Below are 22,184 nucleotides of genomic sequence, written 5' to 3' on the forward strand. Positions count from 1 at the left end.
GTCTTACCTCGAGTTGTCGTGCGTGGGTGTCTCTATTTCTTTTGTCGTCTTTTCTTTTGCCTCTGTGTTTTGAAGATTTTATTCTCCTTTCTCCTTTTTCTCTCTCTGCATCTTATCCTGAAGTTCCAAGAGAGAAGTCGATGAAGTAAGCCTGAGGTCGACTACTTCTGATCCCCCCTCATATGAATTCACAGCAGCATCGCACGCATACAAAGAGAGATCAAGGAAGAGGAGGAGTGGAACAGGTTCAGTGTACATACACCTGCGCTGTGATCAGGAAGCAAGATACACCAGCAGGTGGAAGTGATGTCTGCTTGGGATGTTCATAGATCTCTCTGTATCATACTCACTTGTGCACGTGTGGGTACGAGACATTTTCATTCTCTTCCTTCCGTTTTTTGCACACACCGCGAGATCAGAGATTTTCGACTCTCCTCCAACGGAGACATAAAGCCCACTTTTATCTATCTCTCCATCAGTATGGTTCCTTCTTCGGCGCTCCTCGTTGGTCGCTTAGGTCTTGCTTGGTCTTTCTCTTTTCATTTTTCGTCAACAGGCATGAAGATCAGTATTCAGTGAAAATCATGTGTTTGTACGCCCCGTGGATGTTTACGTCATACACTCTTCTCTTTCCATACAAGTGCATGTGAACTTTCGTTCCTCCCTTTCATGGAAGAGGTGTTCGGTCTCATACAATTCAGAGGTGAGGTAGCGCGGTGGCGATAATGGTGGTGACCGGTTAGGACACACATACACATACCTCCCTCTGTTTTTCTTACACATGCGCAGAGGCCATCTATCTCGCTTTCTTGTCGACGACATTCAGTGGTGGAAGTAATTAGCTAGCTAAAAGGAGTCGCACACGAAGAGAACCGCGTCTTCCATTCATTCAAGACGCTGTGGTTTTTGATTGCTGCAAGAGAGTGCTTGTTGTCTCACCAAGGTGTTCACTAATCTGTTCAGAATGTCTCGTCGGTATGTGTTTCGTGTACGCGAAAAGTATATAGTGCGCGGTTACTCTCAGCTAATACATTGGGATTGAAGACTTTGTCGTCCGTCCTGGTGACGAAGAGATCATACCTTAACCGGTCCCCCATCTTCTTGAAAACAAACTAAAATCAGGAGTTCTGTTCGGTTTCGTCTTTTTTTGTAAAAGAACTGACTTCATCGGTTTTGAGAAGATGTTCATTTACCTTCTCACTGTGAAGATCTCTCGGAGCAGATATCGTTCCAGGAAAGGGACACATCGTCCACCTGTCCCTTGACTGGGTCACGCGAAGCAAGTGTCCAGCTGATTACGGATTCTGTACACTCTGGTTAGATCGGATCTTTCCCAGTCCACTCTCCTCTTGGTGATCGTAGCGTAGTAGGACTTTCGACAAATGCTTGTATGGGTTGAGTAGACTTTCTTTTTTATATGCCGAGGCCGATGCAAGTGTGTAGATGCAGGCTGGAAAGATACTAATCATCACAGGGTGAATTTTCTTGTAATGTTTTTCCCGAATACGAAAGAACAAATGATGACTAGACAGTGTAGCTAGCCCTGTGGGATACGCGGGGAGGTGTGCAGTGTAGTGCCCTTCTAATATATGGTACTAGGTACTAGAGTGGTCGTCACTGCCGAGGGGGGGGTGTACGAGGGGGCTCACGTGTTTTGGGATGGTGAGAAACAAGGGTCAGTCCTGCTATTCATCACAACGAAGTCACTCTATACTACGCGTGTTTGTCTCCGTCCGTCTATTTGGACTATTGATAGGGGCAGATCTCTACCCCTCTATACATCACGGGGTGACAAACAAGCAAGACTCCTGATGCCGTGTTTTCAGCATCGTTACACTAACAGGCAACTGCGTAGACTTCTTCGTGTGAGCATCTCTCTCTGCTTGCGAGTCCTAGATAGCTGAAAGCCCGAGGCACTTTTTGCGACAAGGGATCTACAACACAGAGAGTCCGGTGTTCAGCTAGTTCCCAAAGAGGGAAGGGAGACAAACGAAACAAAGCACGTACGATTGCTACCACATCAAGGAGAAAAGACAAGACGAAGGAATGTGTTTCATTTCTGATGAAAGGACAGGTCACATACTTGTACTCTTTCCATTTGTCGCAAGCATACAGACATGCAGACAGCTCCACGACTTCATGGCAGGTGTCGGTAGTCGTGCTGATAAGAATGATCTGAGAAGAACCAGGTTCCCTTGATACCAAGGAGGACAGCAGTGGTTGGCCCCCTTTGGACTTGTCCGCGGCGGCCCCCTTGACTACTTAGCTTTCTTTCCTGTGAGCAAATTTGACTCAAATTAGTCGAAAGAAAATGCCGATGATGAAGCGCTCTAGTCGACAGACAATGAATGAGCTGAAGACGGAGACTTGTACGTGTCGCGGGGGGAAAGACGGATGACAAAGGTCCTCCCGACATAAATGAGTATGACAATCCAAGAATGTGACTGACTTGATGGTTGAGGGGCGCAATAAGAAGATGAAGAGAAGTGACAGGACTAAACACGAACATTCGCCCCGAACAAGAAACTGTACTCCCCCCATTCCCTCCCACCCAGATGAAGTCAAACAGAGGGAGAGTGAGAGAAGGAAACTTCAGCAAGGAAACCTCTTGGGGAATGCAAAAATCCACCAAGCAGCCGTAGGAAAATCGGTCTCTCGCTTCTCTCTTTGTGAGACTGCCATAGAGTCTACTAACCTCCCTTCTTCGCGCGACTCATCTCTATCTACATGAGGAAACACGCATGTCTTTCTTTCCTGGATGTTTCTCTAGCTCGGCACGACCACACCAACATCGGTGAGAATGGCCGCGGGAGAGCCCCCATCAAGAAAGTTGGTTCTGGCACCACGTCGTTTGCGCACCACGTGTAGAAGAAAGAGAATGGCGTAGTTGATGACGGAGAGGATAGACAACAATAGAAGCATTCCGAGGAATCCATTTGACGCTTTGAGAGAAAAATCAAACATGGGGGCAGCAAGTAGTGATAGGATCCCTCCGACAGAACAAGTAAAGCCAATTAACTTGCCAAGATGTCTTTGTGGAAAGGTTGCCCCGACGTAAAAGTAGATCTGATTCGTCATTAAAGACATGTTCAACATGAAGAAGACGGAGATGATGTATTCGAGCCAGACCATTCCTGGTAACGCAAGGAGGAGAAGACTGCCAAGAATCACAAATGTCCCTGTAGCATTTACGAGACTCAGACACAATAAAACGCCGAACCGATCCGCGATAAAGCCAGCAATAGGGGGAAACACGCAGACAAATCCGATGATAATATGAAGAAAGTGGAGTGAATGGGGTACTAGATCGTGTGAAGCATTGTTGAAATAGACCGCTCTAACAAGCGTGATAACAAAATACGGTAGTATAGGGAAGTACAGCGCACAGAAGAGATAATCTCTAGCGAAAGCGTAACCATTTCGTGAAGCTGACTTGACCCGACTCCAAAAGAAACCTCGGTGTCTCTTATCAACCGTATCTAGAACCGTTGGAGGCGGTGGCGGTACTCCCCCACTTGCACCATGAGGAAGAATCATTTCGGAAAGCTTTTCCTTGATATCTCCTATGACACCTCCTCCTCCTCCGCCCGGTTGCCCTTGTTCGGGCTCAAGAGGAACAGAGGTTGAACAAGGATCGTAACACTGTGAAGAAGTTTTCAGATCTACATCGTAGCCAGGTATGGGATAAACCGTTACGATACTGCCACCGTGAGTAGTAACAGCCGACGCATCTCCTCCATTTCCGCCATCTGATTCATTCGCTAATGAAAAGTTAGGGGTTAACGAGGATGTCGCTCTGGAACCTAATGACTCAGCGTAGGCAGGTACCATATTTCCTTTTACCGACTGATCTTTCTTATCATCGTCAAAGCTCCTAGCAGTCTCTCCACCATCCCCGAGCGGTCCTGCTTGCTGACGTCTATGCTCTATGTCATCGACTTCTTCTGCACCCCCTGGATGCTTCAAAAAGGTTTTCACCCAAGCAGCACCGGAGGAAAAATTCATCGGATGCTTGTCCGTCCGCTCCACATCAAGAGTGGCAGAGCACGTTGGGGAGGGTGTACAGGCTTGAGGTGTAGGCATGTTTGGGTCTTCGTAGTGTTTATGCGTCTTCGTATAGCCGCCTAATTCATCGTCTTCTCCGCCAGCGGTAGGCAAACGTGCTGCCGCTGCTCCGGGTGCGTCGTCTTCATCTTTGATTTTTTTGCTGTTCTTCAAGTAAAGAGACGAAGAGGATTCTTGTCTTGCAATCGCTAGCATCGGAGAATTCTTTTCGGGAGAACAGTGATGATGACGGGAGGCCGGAGAAGGTGTTGTCCACGGGGACCATGGAGTAACCAAAAAGGTGATCAGTAAGGCTGGAAGAAAAGCCGCGACCCCATACCCAAACATAATCCCACGGTATCCAATTCCGAACTGAGCTGCTACGGACTGAAGGATGACAGGAGTCATGTAGCTCACTGACCTCATAGCGACTAAGACAGCACGTACTGTGTTAGCATGACCTGGAAAGAGTGCGCTGACGGGTAAAGTTCCGTAGAACGCCATATCAATTCCTAGCCCGAATATGATGAACCCAACCTCGAAGGCATTGAATAGTTGACTTGAAAGTCCTATCAACACCCAGCCTAAGATCATAAGCAAGGTACCGCACAATGATGCCATCTTCGGTCCTCCTACATCCATGACAAGCCCACCGAAGAACGACATTCCGTAGTCTGCGACCGTACACAAGGTAAAGAGGTTTCCTATGTGTAAACGCTGTTGTGCACATGTGTGATTTGCAGGGTCGACATAGTTCATGTCCGCTGAGTTCGTTTCTCCTTCATCACATACCCAGGCATATACTCCACTGTCAAAGAATAATTGACGGAGCGGAGCCCAGTTCAAGTAGACTGGGCCTATCAGGACGGAGTAGAGACACAGTAAGGTCAAATAATGCCATCTAGTTATAGTGAAGAACACTCCTAGTTTCTTCTTTGTCTTCTCTAAACCTTCGCTAATCCAATGTCTCTCCCTTTTAGGACCTGATGTACCAGCCACCATCTCTCCACGTGCAGTTGCCGCTGCGGCAGCGTTCCTGGCTCCGACTGCCCATGGTGGTAGTTCATACAGTTCTTTCTCAGCTAGCGGCAGAACACACATTTCACCCGGAGCCGGAAAAGCTCCTCCTCCTCGGGTAGTGGAGGGGGGAGGAGGAGGCGAAAGGGAAGTTTCATCGTTGGCAGAAAGTGGGTTTGGAGGGTGGGAGCAGTGCCCGGTCTCGTCAATGGAGACAGAGCCCGGCGTTGTTAGTAATGATGGGACGCTGATCGCGTCCTTGACTCCCTGCTGAGTATCCTCGCACCCTCCGGCACCTCCTCCTCCTTCAACTCCCAACGAACCAAGGGCGAAATGACTCCTGTCAGACTGATAGATTCCTCCCTGATATACCCCCATTTGTCTGTAAGAAATCTTGTTACGAGAACCACAGAGCTCTTTGGTCTAGTGCTTTCGGACTTGGCTGTTCCTTTTGAGTTGGGACAACAGAAACGCTTTTTCTCGCAGGAAGGGCGAGGGTCCGACCTGTGGGTGCGGACCTGACGGCGCTGTTAATGGTTGAAAGAAACGCCGAAGCCAGACCGTCTGCCACTCCACCCGAGAAACGTTTGAGCCAAGTTCAGAACGCGAAATCAAGGTGTTTGCTGGGCGTATGGTGACTGATTTCCTACCGTACAACGAAGTCCCTTCAGTCAAACCAGTGAACGGGGTATTTCTGGGGCTCGGCAAACTCACCCAGCAAGCCGCCGATGGCCCCCTCCCCTTGTCCTTGGGTTTACCGCCGGTGACTCGTACAAGAAGGGTACGGATGCTGGAACAATGACGCCAAGAAGGGAAACGAATAAAAAACTGTCAGGACCCGAGGAAGTAGCCAGGTACTTTCGGGGGGACGTGCCACGAGCTAAGGGAAAACATAGTGAACCGCCCAAGTTGTGAACAAGGACAAGAGCGGACCACGCTCATATGTTCTGCTAGAACTTGTAACAAACAGGGATCGCCAACACCGTAGAGGTCTGTGTCAGGGGGGGGGGAAGTAGGAATCTGAAAAAGTCCTCAAAAAATCCTAGGTTATCCAGTTACAAGGACAGCGTAGTCGGAAAGGTCTGATAAGCTTGGTTTCACCTGCATCAGAGTCTGCGACACGAAGGAAGAAAAAGGATTCGAAAAGACAACAACAAGTTTCCAATAAGAAGATGCCTGCGGGGGAAGCAACGAGGCGAGGCAGCAGTGATCAACGATCAATATCTATCCGTCTTTTCGACAACACTTCAGCTTTCGCAGTCAGTCCTAATTAGTCAACAAGATCATCATCACCTAGCGGCAGTAGTACGACTAATCGGAAGAGTTTCAATCCACTGCACGGGATCTCTGAGAGCCCCGGGAATTTCCCGACACATCAAAGCCAGCACGGCTACATACAAAAAACGTGGCCAGCAGCTAGCTTTGATGTTTTTTGAGTCATAAAGATCACGTCACCCCATCGCTCCCGTCCGCTTTTGCTCTCTTGTTCCATCCTTTTCCTTACTTCGGCCCCTTGACTCTGGACACAGAACGCTACATCCTATAGAAGAGGGACCGGACAGACTGGCCTCTCCTTCTTTTCCGTTGTAATGGCATCGGAGAGCCCGAGAACGCTGTCCTTGTCAGGATAGGATGGACATTGCTACTGCTATCACTGGCAGAGAGGGGAGAGAAACTCTGCCCTGGTATTACGACTCACAATGACAGAGCGTCGGCATCTAGCCCTCGGTAACGAAGCTGTAAAACTGTCCCCTTCTGAATCGCTCGGTGCTCGCTCAGCAGGTGCACGCAGATCTTCTGAAAGTAGAGTAGGGCTGGTGGGAGTTTGTGGTTTCATTTCTCTTCTTCGGACATGATAAGCAAAATACTTAGCACTGTCGTGTACACTGCCATGAGGGGAAGACGTATCCTGTTTTTTGAGAGAAGGTATACGGAACACCACCAGACCTTCCACTCTTCGGAGAAAAAAAAAGAACATTTGTCATTTTTCTCGGGCTTGCCGCTGGGTGTCTCAAAACTATGAGAATGTGACGAGCTGATGAACGCTTCAGATGCTGGACATCCTACCGGGGTCCGCCAACACCTAGCTCCTCCCCACCCTCCGTCCGTCCCTTTTGTAGAGGACCAGACCTCCCAGTGACAGCCAACAAGGATTTCTCTCTAATCTTTCTGTTGACAGGCCATGTGCGCCAGAATAACAGTTGTTCCCTGCTGAGCTAAAGTCGCTTCTTCCTGTAGCCTCTACGACTTCGAGTTGGTCGGGGACTGCAATTTGACTATACCTCTGCAGTCTCTCTCGTTTCGTGTATAGCGCTTCGTTGAGACATAGATACTGCAGAGCGGTTCATTTCTTCGACGACCTCATGTTTGTTACTGGGTGCTACGCAACGCCACTCCACTACAGTAAGACGGCGAGTGATATGCGCTGGTACAGAACGACCCGCAGCATCCTGTCGAACCGTGACGGACGGCCATGCTCGGGAGCCGCTCGCAGAAATTCAAGAGGATTATGTAGCCGATATATAGTGAAGTAAGACACCTCCAGACAATTAACGGACGGCGCACTGTTTGGCGCTTTACATAACCACTGCTGCTATCTCCATTCCGCGCAGCATGTGTATATCAGCTTGAGTGAAAGGACGACCGAAGAAGCGGTACACATGCTTGTGATTTCCGTGCACAGCGTTAGGGTAGATTTGTTCCGTGTGAGAATGATTTAAGCAGGCGGTCTGGAATTATTTGCAGGGCAAGACAGCCAAAAGATAAGTACACAGTCAATGAGAAAAAACTGTCTTCTTCAGCATAGGAAGACCTAACTATAAAGGTCGAACCCTCTCTTCTTAGCATCACACAAAAAACTGCGTTTGCCTGGTGTAATACTTAACTGCTGACGTAGTAGCAACCTACACAGCCTTAGCCCGCAAACGCCACACCGGCGCCGAAGCTTCTTTTTCTATAAAGCTTCCCCGAGAATCATCTCCCCTTTCTCAACCCATCAGCACCACTGAGGACTAGAGACCATCACTGCTCACTGCTGACAGGCACATTGCTAAGTATGCGCCATCACCGCGTATCTACGCGGGGCTAGTGCCTTATCAGACACCCGATGCTGTACTTACAAGAGACACTCGTTCTACGCATCTACAGTGCCGACTCGGCCGCGAAGGCTCTCACACATACATATATGTATGTTATATATATATATATAGGCGTGATTGTACAGCAGTTACATGTATAAGCTGTACGGACCGTAATATTCCGTTCTACCACAGCTATGAAGGTTCCAAGAGACGCGCGGTTTCCCTTTGCATTCTTCAGGTCTCTCTTTCTCTCCCTCCCGCTGTGTGGAGGGAAAGCGAAAAGGAAGTGACGAGTCTCAGATGAGGATCTCCTCAGTCGAGATCTCACAGAAAACCAACAAACAGTAGAGGAATAAAAAATCGACAGAAGTTGTTGAACGGAAGAAAGAAACGGAAGGGGCGACAGCGAAAACATGCTTCTGATACAAGGGTTCGCTGTACGGAAACGCAAACTCCACTGACTGAATGGAAAGAACGCCAAAAGTAAGACAACATTCTTGGTATCATCATCGGAAATCGATTCTCTTCTTTCTTTGATCATTCATCAGCGCGGACTGAATCAGAAATACAAAGACTGTCCTCCACTCGGATCAATGCTGTCGGCTGTACATACACCCCACCACTGCACTGCGACTATCAGGCAACTAGGACTTGTTGAACCTTTCCAAAGACTTTTGATTGCCTTCAAAAAGTCACTTTCATCTTCGTTTTTTCCCTCGTCTCTTCTTTTTCCCTTTCCTGCCTTTCACAGAGATCCACTTGGGTTGCTTTCGCTTCTTTCTGTCATGGGTTCCTTCGTCTCCTACTGGACTATCAGCTTTCTTTCTTGATGGTCTCTCCGTTTCGTCTTCATCCTCGTCATCAAGGCCCGTCGAGGATTCTCCATCAGAAGCACAGTCAGACGAATCTCCATCATCGCTTTCCACATCCATACCTCCCTTTCCGTTACTGCTAACGGCTGTGCTGCCTTCTTCATCGCTGTCACTACTGCACGAAAGCGATCCTTTTTCATCTTCTGAGTCTGACAAGTCTTCTCCTTCATCTCTGCCTCCGCCATGACGCCCTAACACCAAAACAGAAGGGAAATCGAAGACAGAGAAGAGAAAAACAAGTATGGCATGAACGCATGCGAAATTTCCAGTGGAAAGAGTGACAGGGAGAAAGTACTGAATCTCTGCACCTCTAGAGAAGAGACCAAAAAACGCCACAGTACAGCTAGCTGTCCGAATGCACTCACTCCAGGCAAGCACGTGCGAAGCACGCTTCCTAAACACCGAGAAAGAACACACTCAGCATCTCGTCCGCCGCGGGAGGTGACGACGATGATAAGAAGAGGAAAGACAGAAAGAAGAATCTCTCCTCACCAGAGAAGCACGCTAGTCAAGAATAGAAAATAAGCTATCACACGAGCGGTAGAATGTGTGTGACAGGCATTCAATCCACTATCGTCGGTGAGTCCAAGACACCCCGAGAAAGGAAGTGCTTCGCATGCTGGCACTAGAAAGCGTATGAGGAGGAAGAACCGGGAACGAGAGAGAGAGACAGAAGAGAGAAACTTTTAAGGTGTACAGACAGATAGATGAATGCCTGACAAGACCGGTTTCTGATCCATAGCATTCAAACTATGTATGAGAAGCACCAAAACAAAGAAACAGGTAGACCTAAATGAGAAACTGTTTCCACTCTAGTTCTTTCTCTCATCGTAAATACCTGTTCCACCTGTTTACCGATATACATAGATGTACGTACTGATGCAATAGGCATGCATCGTAATAACCAGGCGGAGGGGTGGAGGGTGTACAAACACTGCAAATACCCGAGGACGTCACTCACCTTGTTTCAATTGTTTCTCATACTGCTCTTCTGTAATTCTCCCTTTCCGTAACTTCCGTGCCATCCGCTCTGAACCAACAGCAAAAGAGTTTCCAGATAGAAATCTCTCTATACAACATCATTCTCAGCCTATCTTTGTCTCTCGATATATATACGGATTTTTGCCTACTTGCTTGAAACGTCATAGTTCACTTTCTGCACACAGGTGAGAGGTTTCGCGTAGCTACTAATGTACTCGTAGAGACATCTGTTCCTGACAACGACCCATGGATTCAATACGAGTAAATATCTATCTATCCTCTCTCTCACCAATCGGATACCTATATGTATATACAAAGAGAGAGACAGAGAGAGAGATAAAAATCGGACTATCAACGAACAGAAAATCAATGGAGAGAAAAGACTTCTACTACGCACAATAGTACTTTGCATCTCCAGTACTGGTGACTAGTAGTATTACAACCCTCTCGAAAGCCTGGCTTTCCCTAGGAAAAGAAAGACGGCGATGAGATAGATATAGCAAGAAAGGAAACAGAGGGAAGTTCTTGTCAGCACAGACATGTGTGTTTGTATAGACGTATCTGCTACGAAAGAAATCCATATTTTCATATATGCCATATGCGGAGATCTCTGTGTATGCGTCGATTGGATGGTGAATGGCTGTTGTACGTCTATATTTCGTCCTCACCTTCAAATGCGAGTTCTTCCCATTCATCTAGGGCATTTTGTCTGTTGAGAAGAAGAGAGAAAGAGACTGACGCATGCAAGAGAAAAGATGAAAATGCCCCTCAAAACAACCCCGGAGAGACAGCAACTTGACGAGAAGCAGAGAGAAGGCGAGCAGGGAATGATGGTAAGCAGACAGATAGATCGTCCTGCCTCGATCACAGTGATACACGGAGGCCCGAAAGAAGACCCTGAAGTTGCGGCCTAGATCTATCTTCTTCCTGTACTGCTTACTTCATGCTCCTCTCTTTGGCAAGACACTTAGAGACACTCACCGAGAAACACATATACACTATTGTCATGTATGTACATATATATATATACGTATATATGTGCACTCTTATATGTACGTGCACACACACATGTGATATGAACGAGAGTACTGGAGTCAGTACTTCTTGAGTGTGGCGGTTTAGGAGTACTGCTGCTCGACATGAAGAAAGAAGACTGAAGACTTGTATGTGGGTCCCACTAGAACTGCAGATCTTCGGATGATACACACTGAACTCGGGAATGTATACAGGTGTGCTTTCCAAAAGACATAGATAATCATTAACATTCAGATGTACCTTCTGTCTCCCTATACCCATACTCCGTATACATGTGTAGACATGCATATCGATGTATAGGGGTCTATAGCTATATGTGTATCCGAGAAACAAACAGAAGAAGAACAGTTTGATGGGATATTTGTACGTAAGATTCATTCCTTTCTTGGTTCTTCATACTTACCTCCTCGCCTTCCTCTTCTCAGCTTTCGTTCTCCCTGAGTTCTTCATCGTACTTTTTGAGTATAGGCTGTTTTGTTTTTCCATCCTTTTCTTTTCTTCATTCTTCTTCTTCTCTCTTTCTTCTCTCAGCTTCGCGCGCTGTTCAAGAGACGCCTGCAAAGTCTCTAGTCTTTCTTCCTCTCTCGCAGCGTCATGCCGAAAGGGAACGGTAAGAGGATCAATCGCATGCTGTTTGAAATTAGAGAAATTCTTGCCGACGATTTCTTTCATACGAGGAAGTCGAAGGAGATACATCGACGTTGCGACACGTCCAAGATCCAGTTTCTGCATACAAAACAAAGATGGATTCGAGGTGTATGTACGCCGGAAAAACGACAGTGTAAGGAAAAGAAGAGAGATCCTGACGAAACGAAAGAGACGACCTTTCTTATTCTTTGGCGTGCACAAACACTACATTCGTGGAGAAATCAGTGTCCATACACCAGAGAGAAATCAAATGATAGACAGGAAGCGATTCATGAAGAAACTACATCCTATTTCACTCCTTCTCCTGCATTCGTTCTTCTGTTTTTCGCGTCAAACAAAAGAACACATATGAAAGCAGATCTCGTGGGGACTCACCAAGAGAGAAGAAATATACAGGAACTGACCGTGCTGCTCATGTATTGGTTGGAACACATGGTATGAGCAAAGCAAGAGAAAGAAAGACATTCATTTAGCATCATATCTGAGACAAGCTGCGACACAAACGTGAACAAGTCCCTTCTCTTCCGATGTCAGTCCCAGTAGGACTGAAGTCTAGAAGGAATCGATACCATAGTCTCTCTTCTGCCTGTGCTACGTGTTGAGGACCGGTGCTTGAACAACGCAGTTCAGGTGTACTTACAGGCCACGAGAGGGTACGCCAGCATGCATGCATGCAATGAAAGAAGTGAGAATTGACTCACAGACATGGAGTACGAGAAACCACAAACATCTGAACTTGTCAGGTCTGCTTTGCTCTTTCATCTAGTCTCTACTTCTGTCTACATGCTTCAAGCCTTCAGAATCTGTCTCTTTCACAAAGAGAGAAGCCGAGAGAATCTGAGGAGGAAGACAGTGAGACGCGTGCGCGCGCTGAACGATGAAGGGAGAAGTAAAAAGCAAGAATCCTGATCTTCTTACAGAGAATGGAAGAAGAAAGGAGAGTAGATGCTCCTTGTAGGCACGGACGAAGGAGACAAAAGCCTTGGTGCCTTTCAAAACCAGATTTCTATCCTGAAATACATGCAGATAAAGAAGCAGTGAGCCCTTGATGACAAAAGAAAAGTATGAAGGAAACATGTAACACAGAATGGAAATCGATTCATACATGCATGCATGCATGTACCTCTGGTCGGAAAAAAACTTGTTTCCATGTGTTCCAGGAATATATGTCGCAGGAGCAAAGCAGAAAAAAACCCACCGACCATACATATTGCACTCCCGCGCAACAAGGTATCCACACATACACGCAGACACACAAGTCTGATGATCAGTGTACGTGTTGTCCAGATCCATATTCTATACATATATTTCTATGTATATACATGTATATATCATACGTCTACGGTTATGAAGAGTTGCGGAGACGCATGCAGTGGTCTTTAGATGACGAACGTTGAGAAGAGACCAACGGGCAAGTCTGTGTTTCAGAGGAGTCAATCAACATCACACATAGAAACAGGTGCCGTATCCTCCCGTCTCTTTCTCTGCTGCCCTCTATGAATAGCATGCAAACATGTAAATCAAAATACTTGCACAATGTATGTACGCGTCGACGTGAATGAAGCCTTCTACGCCCTCGCCGTGACTGGACTTGTGGCACTTCTTCTTCTGGTATGTTGTCGTCATTCATCATAGGGTACCTGTAGAATTTCGTTGAGTGCGCTCGTGTTGACCATGTCTCTCTCGCTATATCTCAGGACCTTCAATCTTCCTTCTTCTTCTTCGTCCATCCCCGAAACTTCTGTTTCTTTTTCTAGATCTTTCTTTGTATTCAGTGGCCGTACTATCCACCTGCCTCCTTGTGTGTGGGGTAGAATCCCGTTCTCCTTCTCCCTCTTTGCTCCATCAGTACAGGTCTCAGGTGCTGTCGTGTGTTTTTCTTCTTCTTCTTCTTTCTCCAGTTGACAGTTTTCAAGCGTTTCGACCCATTCGGATTTGGAGAAGTCTTGCATGGTGACTCCTCTATTCGTTAAGAAAGGGATGTAGGCATCTTCATGAGGGAGAAGAAGAAGAAGAGAACTGCCACTACGACCAGCTCGTGCAGTTCGCCCTATACGGTGAATGAAGACATTTGGGTCCTAGGCAAAACAACAGCAAATCACATACACACAGGAGACATCTGAATTACATTCTTCTCGTCTATCCCTCACACTTACATGCGCATACCCTTATCGCATCTCTCCATGTCTCTCTTGCGACAGTTAGCACACGTACCCAAGATACATGTACGCCCTCCATGTGGACAGACCTACTTATACATGCTTCCATCTATCTATCTTCGCATTCCCGCAGCTTGGCAGTCTGACTATTTCTCTGAAATTAAAAGAGAAGAAAAGCTTGGGCGACAGATTGACATGTATCAAAGGGAAGTATGAGACATCATAGATGGTGGCCAACAAAGAACGGTAGAAGGGAGATACATGTATAAATAAGAACCCCTGTGTATCTCAGTACGTACGTCGAAACAGGCCAAGGTACCTTCTCCTACATGTAAGTGTGTGAGTAGGAGGTTCTCTGTATCGACGCAGGCCTGACTGAGCGGGGTCGACCGGAGGATGTTTTCTTCATGTGGGTGTGGGGAGTGGGTCAGCTCTGAGTCAGATTTCTTTACCTGGGGAGGATCAAGCTGAAGAATACAATCGACATTAGGAAAATCGAGACCCCTAGCAGCCACATCGGTAGCAAGAAGAAGAGATCCTTTTCCTTGAGAAGAGCCAAACCGTTTGCATGCAGCTAGTCTCGCTCTTTGCTTCATTTTCCCATGGAGTTTTTCGAGCTCCAGAGGAAAACAAGAATCCTTTTCTTTAGAAGAAGTAGAAGAAGCGGAGGCACGGAGATATGAAGAAGAATTGCAGAGAAGCGCGGAGAGAAGACAAAAGTAAAACTCCACACAGTGACACGTAAGAAGAAAAACAATACAGTGAGCTTGACGTGGGATGATGACCGACCTGTTTCATCGGAAGAGAGCAAGAGAAACAAGAGAAAGAAAAGAAGCTAGAATCTCGAGAGCACTAGAGCGATGAGAACGGAGAACATCACAAGCGATCTGGTCGAACGAGAAGAAGACTACTAGGTGAGATTTTCTGTTGGGCCAGCCAAGCAAGCAAGCAAGAGAAAGAAGACATCAAGAGGGTCACACTACAGCCGCGAAACGCACGTTTTCGAGTGTATGCGTATACACCTACTGAGTCTTCCAAACGCATGTCTCCCCTCTTCAGCAAACGTACGAATGTTTTACGCCACATGATGATATGTACCTCCACTTCAGAAAGAAAAGACGTACGACTCTTTGAAGGAGAAAAGCTCCGAAAACAAAGGATCAGATTCTTCTCCTTACAATCGAGTGAGCACACTACAGCATACATAGGCATGGTGTCTAGATTCACATGCATTCCCCATCTCCCCCTTCTCTCTCTATGTATACTTATATATAGATAGACATATACCTGAATACATATACATATATATAGCCTGTGTACGCTGAGTTTCACATAGCCGTCTGTCTCTGTCTCTATGTGTATATATACATATACCTGAATAGATTTTGAACGGTAGCCTGTTTTATACTCCCGTCTCACGGAGAAATGACAGAACTGATCTACCTAAGATCACAGTTACGGACGCGTGGCGACGCTTTGCGATCTACGCTAGGAGACGAACTGAAGGTCTGGACTCGCATAGGAAGACGTTCGTATGAGAAGAGTCACATGAGATAACTCTATTGCATCGAGAAGACCACCCCCGGATCCTCTTCCTGCGTTCAGTCCAGAAGAAGAAATAACACGAGGAAAAGAAAGAAAGTCTTACTGAATGAACTTGAGCAAGAAAGGGAGTTTCTCCTCGTACTGACAAATGGTATAGAAGTTCTGTAAGGTTGAAGGCACCGTATGTCTTTGATATGAGGATGACGAAGAGGAGGAAGAGGCGAGCTGCTGAGACTGAGCTTCACTTTCTCTTGCTTGGCCTTTCTCTCCTCCTTGTTCTCTCTCTCCATTCGTAAGAGGAGAAGAAGAAGACGGGACATGTGAGGTAGAGGAGTTCGAGACTCTTATGCATATCGGATCTTTCAATATCCCCCATAGAGCTTTACTCCGTTGCTGTTCCTCTACTGTGCCAGCCAATGTAGCGGAGAAGATAGCTATCTGAATACGCTCTTCTATCCATGATGAAGAGAGGTTGGACTCTGAGGACAGTTTCTCCTTATCTTCTTTCTTCGTCTCTGATGAAAGATCACAGTTATCGTCTTTCATCTCCATTTTCTTCTGTAGTTGAAGCTGATACACCGCCCGTTTCTTCTCCTCTCGAATGTAGGTAAGTAACTTCTTGAGATCTTCACTATGCTGTTCATCCATGAGCCGATCCGCCTCGTCAACCACAAGTAAACTTAGATTTGTAAAACTCCATGGAAGTTTCCTCTAAACACACAGCAAATCCAACATTCCATCATCCATGTATCATCAAGCTCGTGTCACGATGAAAGAAGAAAAATAGGAAGAAGAAATGGCGAGATTCACGCTACGCTTTAATAGAGATGCATCCTATAGGTTCTTCTTTGGTTCCTTTATATCTTGCCAAGAGAAAAGAGCTCCAGGACGAGCAAATCAAAGGGTCGATGAAGATACAAGAATCCCCTTACATACAGAGCGATCTGTGCTGATTTCCACATACATGGATACATGTATGTATCTCTATATGTAGACAGATAGATAGATATATAGATCTGCATGTAGAGAAATTAGATCGATAACGAACTGATGTAGCTAGCTTAGACATAGGAACAGGCTGTCTTAGTGTTGAGACTCACACCCGAGGACACGGTGAATGGAGAAAAGAGAAAAATAGACATATCAACGTCTCTTGCTGTTTGATGAGAGAGCTTGAGAGAACGACTATAATCGGAGTAGAGCTTTAGAGACAGGCAAAACGATTATGCTTCTGGGATGTATATACACCAGCTGACGAGGCTTCATATCTACCTTTATGAATGGACAAGAAAATACACCACACCGAATCTCACGACTCCCAGACTTGTGAGAAGAGAAGAGAGAAGAAGACGGAGGAGAAGAAGAAGAAAGACGAATAAGAATGAAAGATACAAAAAGACAGAATAAGCCGATTTGCGTCATTAGCATCATCCTACACCACCCGCGACCTACCTTTTGCGATGAGATCAGCAGGTCGTCCCCTTCTATCTTTCCTTCTTCTCCCTCAGACTCGATAAGACGCAATAGACGTCCAGGTGTCGCTACAAGAAGAAACAGGGCTCTTGAGCTTCTGCGCGACCACAAAGACAATCGATCTGCTTCAACAGGTCGTCCTCCTCCACACAAAAGCATCGCCTTCAGGACAAAGGAAGAAGAGGAAGGAGACGGGAAAGAAGACGAAGAAGAAGAAGACTGGTGTGTCTGTGCGTCCGGATGGGTATTCTCCGTGCGAGGATGATCTTCTGCCTTTTGATCAAGCCTTGGTTTCTTTCCATGAAATTCATTACTATCCTCTTCATCTTCTTTTTCGTCTTGATCTCCTTCATCGTCCTCTTCTTCTTTGTCATCTCCTCCGTTGCTGACCGTACAAAGGGGCTGAGGAAGTCCCTCGCCTTCTTTCTGATGTCGCCGACGCTTTCTCCTTTTCTTTTTCTTGCCTATGTCTCCTGGAGAAGAAGAGTGGAGAGAAATTATCTTGTCGTCAGGGAGAGGAAGAAGAAGAGTGCTTTCAATAGAACGGATGCACTGTTGGACAACGGTGAAGATCTGTCTAGCAAGTTCTCTCGTAGGAGCGATAATGATACCGCCAAATCGACATGTTCTCCCGTCGTTTTCTCCTGCGTGGTTTGAAGAGAGGTCTTCCGTAATGGAGGAAACAAAGTGACGATATTGAGAAGCAATGTCTTGTTTTTCACTAGGAGAAGATGTCTCGTCTGTGTGAGAAAGACCGCGAGATGCAGCATGTGAGGTGTATGTACACTCCATATGGTCAGCGTTACGTCTTGATGTCTTGTTACACTCGGCGTTCTGAGGATTTCCTGGTGTCGTTGTTTTCTGCTGTCTGTTTTTCTTCTCTAAATCCCACACAAAATGACACGACAAACCGTTCTTGCCATCTGCATTATCACGAGGACTTCGCCGATAGATCCCCTTCTCATACAGATTCAGGCAGTTCATGATTCTTTCAATGAGAGGAAGAACGAAAGCTAACGTCTTTCCTGAACCTGTCGGAGCTTCGACGGCAACGTCATGGTGTTTGAGAGAAGAAGAGAAATTCTGACCTGATGAGAAAAGCGGATGGCGCCCCGCGAGATGAGATGAAGAAGAGTGTTGGTTGGATTGGGGTGTATGTACACCTGGAAGGTTGAACCGGGGAGACAGAAGAGGTAGGCAGGCCTCTTGGACAGGCGTAGCATACTGAAAATGGACAGAACGGAGAAAACCACAGGTAAGAGGAGACAGACATGACATAGAAGAAAACTTGGAGCTTAGCTTCTGCTCAGCACCTCCTGGGGAAGACGGCTGTGCGTTGATCTTCTTACGTCTGCAGTGCTCCCCGTTGAGCGTGGTGGGGGAAGTTTTCGCCCGTCCTGAAGAAACATCGTGGCCGGGACGATTGCCATGATTACTAGACGCTGCACACATAGCGGAAGGTGCACATACACCTGCGGGTGTAGCCACACCTTCCGCTGTGCGGTTTTGCTTTGTTTTCTTTCGCACTTGTTTCACTTGTCCTGTTGGAGATTCCTCCCGCACCGCCATATTCCTACTCTTTTCTTTGCTTTCTTTCCTCTTCTTCATCTTTGTCCAGATAGAGTTTTGCGAAGCGATTCCTTCGCCAACTACGGAAAGTCACCCTTTTTCTCTCGTGTCGAAAGGATTAAGAGACAGGGCGATGACAGTCCCGCTTCTGCTCTAATCCTCCTCACTATAATAATTCATGGACGGCATTAGCGTCCGCCTCTTCTTCCTAAAACGATTCTTCCCTCGCTGCATGCCCTTGTTCTCTTCCCATGTGTCAAACCTTGGCGGCGACTTCTTCTTTTCGCAAGAAGAAGCTATCAAAGGAATGACCCGCAACACAAAACACTTCTGCCAGTTGATGATGACTCCTCCTCCTCAACCAGAAGAGAAAAGGCACGACAGGTCTTTCTATTTCTTTCTTATCTATCCCTCGCCCTCCCCGCCATTCCCCACGTCGTCAAACGCGAACACCCAAACGCGGGCATAAAGACGCTGCTGCTGCTGCATGCGCCCATTTCCAGGCTTCTCAATCGACAGCCATTCAGCCTGCGTGGCCTCCCAACAGAGACGGTACGGTTACCCTCACTGCCAGATGAGGTGAGAGCGCGCTGATTTCCTTGTTTCTTCTTGCTACATGCCGGCGCCAGGAAAGCGTCAGCTCGACGTTTCTTCTTGTTCTTTTCCTATCTTCTGTCCAAACGGAGAAAGAGATGATGATAATAAACGAGAAAAACGGTTACCCAGCGTTGTCGATAGATGGAGAGCTATGTTGAATGTCACAGCACCGGAGAAGAGAGGAGGTGAAGAAGAATGACGTCGACATCATCTGTTGGAGGAGGGAGAGCGAGAGATCCAGTAAACTAACGCATCAAAAGAAGGAGGGAGATTCTTTTTCTTCTCTCTTTCCTTGTCTTTTTTTGTGTTCTTGTTTTGTACTTATAGACTTTCTTTTCTTCCTTTCATTCGTTTTTTTCCTCGTCTTCGCCTTCATTCTCACATCAGTCCGAACTTCTGCAGAAAAGCAGAATCGATGATTGGTGACGGGTGGGCAGGTGTCACCCTTCTCTCTCGCTTTCTTAAAAGGGGCTCATTCAGCCACTCAACCTGTCTCAGCACAGATTTAGAGTGAAGGAGAGGAGTTCAAAGACGTCTCCGCGTATAGGCGGTCATACACGGAGATTTTTATTCGGTAATGATGATAGTAATAATGACGACGACGAGAATGCGAACAAGGAGCGGGCTTTTCATCATCTTTTAGATACCGCGACATTCCCCTCTCTCTGTTTCTCCTTTCGCCTTTTTTTCATCCTCGGCGTTCAACCGCAAAGAGAGGCTGGTTTTGCTATCGTCTGCTTCTTCCTGTTTTGTAGAGAAGACAGGACCTCTTCCTTTCCCCCTTGTCTCGCTTTTTTTCTGTTTGACTTCTTTTGCTTTCTCCTTCTTCTCTCGTATTGCACATGAAGTTGTCGGGGTGCGGCAGCAGAAAGTAATTAGCCAGACGAGAGGGAGAGTAGGAGGAGCAGCAGGAGATACCGCTTCTTAGAGGAAAGCTCGGGGGGTCTTTTTCTCTCGTCATTTGTCTTGTTTGCACATAGATTTGTCTTTGAGATTCCCTTGTTTCTTCGTTGTTGTTCTAGATAGATCTACATGTCACTTTTCTAAAGAATCATCGAGTGTGTGTGTCGAGAGAGGAGGAGGAGGAGGAGGAGAAAAGAGAGGGAAGTTCAGCGAGGTGGTGACTGGTGTCGATAAGACCATTCATCCACCGATCACCCCCCTTCCGGCGAACAACGGGCGATTAGATTGGGGTGTACATACACCTCATATATATTGTGTTTTTCGGACGTTTTTCGTGGTCTTTCTTCTCTTTCTTGTTCAACGGAATGCAGAACCGACGGCGATTTCTTTTCCGTTTTCTTTTCTCAAGAGATAAACATCTAAATACTTCCGCCTCAGCCCCTGTAGAGCCCGAAGCAGGACGCTCAAGATTCGTTTCCGCTCCGGTGTATCTACACCCTAGTAGTAATGACCTTTCACCGACAAATGACAGTAGGAGACGTCAACATGGCCGTCCGCGTACGAAGTCGTCTCTACCCTCCATTGAACCAGCTCAAGAGGTCCTAAGAAACACTCCCACCGACCCTCTTCCTTTAGGTTCTTGTTACTCTGGGATAGAGCCTTCTGCATTCGAAGGAGACATCCCTCGAGCGAACAACATTGCCTCGTCTTCTTCCGCAAGTTCCTTTTCCACCTCGACTACAAGGAGCTGTTCCATGAAAAACAAACATCCCCGAGAAAGAAACGATAAGGAACATCTTCATCCGGGAAAAGAAAGAGAAGAAGAAAAGGATCGAAAGGAAGAAGGAGAAAGTACTGGACATCTTTCTTCCTCAGCCACGAGCCCCTCAGGTGCGACTACGACGACGACGACTGCTCCTGCCCCTCCTGTCCCACCTCCTCCGTCTTGTTGTACAGCTAAGAGGATGGGCCCTGTAAGAGAAGAAGAGGAAGAAGATGAGAGGTATATAGGACCCTACGAGAAACTTCAGGAGATCACTCTCAAGAGAAAGTCGATTATCTGGCTATGTCGAAGAAGAAAAACAGTGCCAACTCTTCTTCGTGAAGTTCACCATCCACCCTGTTCGTCTTCAACACTTCCCGGAGTAGAGGAAGAATCGGATGGAGGAGAAAAACGCCAGCAGACGAGTGGGGCTGCATGTTCCAATGGTTCAACTTGCCCCACCAGTGATCGTGATGGGAAGATGACACATGTTTTTTCGTCTTCCTCTTGTTCTTCTACTCTCTCACCTTCTCTTCCTTCTGGAGCTCTCAAGGATGGGGGCGTCGTCGGTTGTCCTAGCCCAGCCATATCCGGTGGCCAGAGTGGCGTTGACCTCTCGTCTTCACTCGGGCCGTCCTGTGTAGACGACACGACTTCTGGGTGTACATACACTCAGCCGGAAGCAGCAGGGCCCCCTCGTGACGATGATGGCGGTAATGCTTCTGAAGACAGACGACAGCATACCTCACCACATAACCCTTGCTCTTCTTCCGATCCCCCTTCTACGATTCTCTCATCTGCCGAGCGTCCACCTGCTCTAACGCCAGAACGTCCTCCGGGCGTCTTAAAAGCCGAACGAGGAGAAGAAGAAGAAGAGACTCTATATGCTGTGAAGGGTATTCTGAAGTCTTCCGTTGTTACTCAAAAGCAAGCCGAACATTTGTGGAATGAAAGACAGCTATCTGAAGCTATTAGGGGAATGCCTGAGATTCAGTGTAGTACGCAGAAGTTTGTTGAGACATTAAAGACATCGACATCTATCTACTTTGTCTTTGAAGTCGTTACAGGTGGTCCTCTCCACCGGCATATTCGGTTTGAAGGAGGGTTTCCATGTGAGCGTGTGCGATGGTATTCTGCGGAGTTAGTCTTGATCCTAGAAGCTTTGCATGCACGAGGAATTCTCTATCGGGATTTACAGGCTTCGAACATTCTTCTCTCTCATGATGGACGTCTCAAACTTGTCGATTTTGGTCTCTCGAAAGACCTATCGACTTCCCGTCTCAAGAGAACTCGATCTTACTGTGGGACTCTGCATGCAATGGCCCCTGAAATGATGGCGGCGGAGGATGAGATCCACGCAGGAGAGAAGACGAAACTGGGGATGCCATGCTCTCTTCGGTCTGCTGGGAAATCAAGTCCTCAGCAACCTCCTAGTAAAGGGAATAAAGACAAGGCAGAGAGAAGACTGCGAAAAAGTTTTCTCGGAGTTATGCGAGGA

The 22,184-nt window shown here is 47.0% G+C and overlaps 4 protein-coding genes across 4 annotated transcripts in view; 2 read left to right on the forward strand and 2 right to left on the reverse strand.

Annotated features, from left to right (window-relative positions):
* The first annotated feature begins 2 nt into the window (after positions 1–2).
* On the forward strand, positions 3–1,040 carry CSUI_002468 (uncharacterized protein). The gene has a single exon (XM_068062668.1). It carries the CDS (start codon positions 307–309, stop codon positions 577–579), a length of 273 nt encoding a protein of 90 aa, XP_067925341.1. The 5' UTR covers positions 3–306; the 3' UTR covers positions 580–1,040.
* Positions 1,041–1,929: 889 nt separating this feature from the next.
* Positions 1,930–6,392, reverse strand: CSUI_002469 (uncharacterized protein). Its single transcript, XM_068062669.1, has one exon. The coding sequence runs from the start codon at positions 5,437–5,439 to the stop codon at positions 2,767–2,769; it is 2,673 nt and encodes an 890-aa protein (XP_067925342.1). The 5' UTR covers positions 5,440–6,392; the 3' UTR covers positions 1,930–2,766.
* A 2,157-nt stretch (positions 6,393–8,549) lies between these two features.
* Positions 8,550–18,828, reverse strand: CSUI_002470 (dead deah box helicase domain-containing protein). The gene is made up of 9 exons (XM_068062670.1): positions 16,834–18,828; positions 15,485–16,092; positions 14,289–14,625; positions 13,318–13,755; positions 12,596–12,688; positions 11,433–11,755; positions 10,663–10,703; positions 9,975–10,043; positions 8,550–9,204 (listed from the first exon to the last, which is right to left on the reverse strand). Exons 1-9 carry the CDS (start codon positions 18,460–18,462, stop codon positions 8,840–8,842), a joined length of 3,903 nt encoding a protein of 1,300 aa, XP_067925343.1. The 5' UTR covers positions 18,463–18,828; the 3' UTR covers positions 8,550–8,839.
* Positions 18,751–22,184, forward strand: part of CSUI_002471 (agc kinase) — a 9,835-nt gene continuing 6,401 nt past the window's right edge. The window contains exon 1 of the mRNA XM_068062671.1: positions 18,751–22,084. Within this exon, the coding sequence (XP_067925344.1) occupies positions 20,289–22,084 (1,796 nt within the window). The 5' untranslated portion in view covers positions 18,751–20,288. The remainder of the gene's footprint in view (positions 22,085–22,184) is intronic.

The sequence above is a fragment of the Cystoisospora suis genome, assembly GCF_002600585.1.
Source record: "Cystoisospora suis strain Wien I chromosome Unknown contig_1042, whole genome shotgun sequence".
Classification (NCBI taxonomy): Eukaryota; Apicomplexa; class Conoidasida; order Eucoccidiorida; family Sarcocystidae; genus Cystoisospora; species Cystoisospora suis.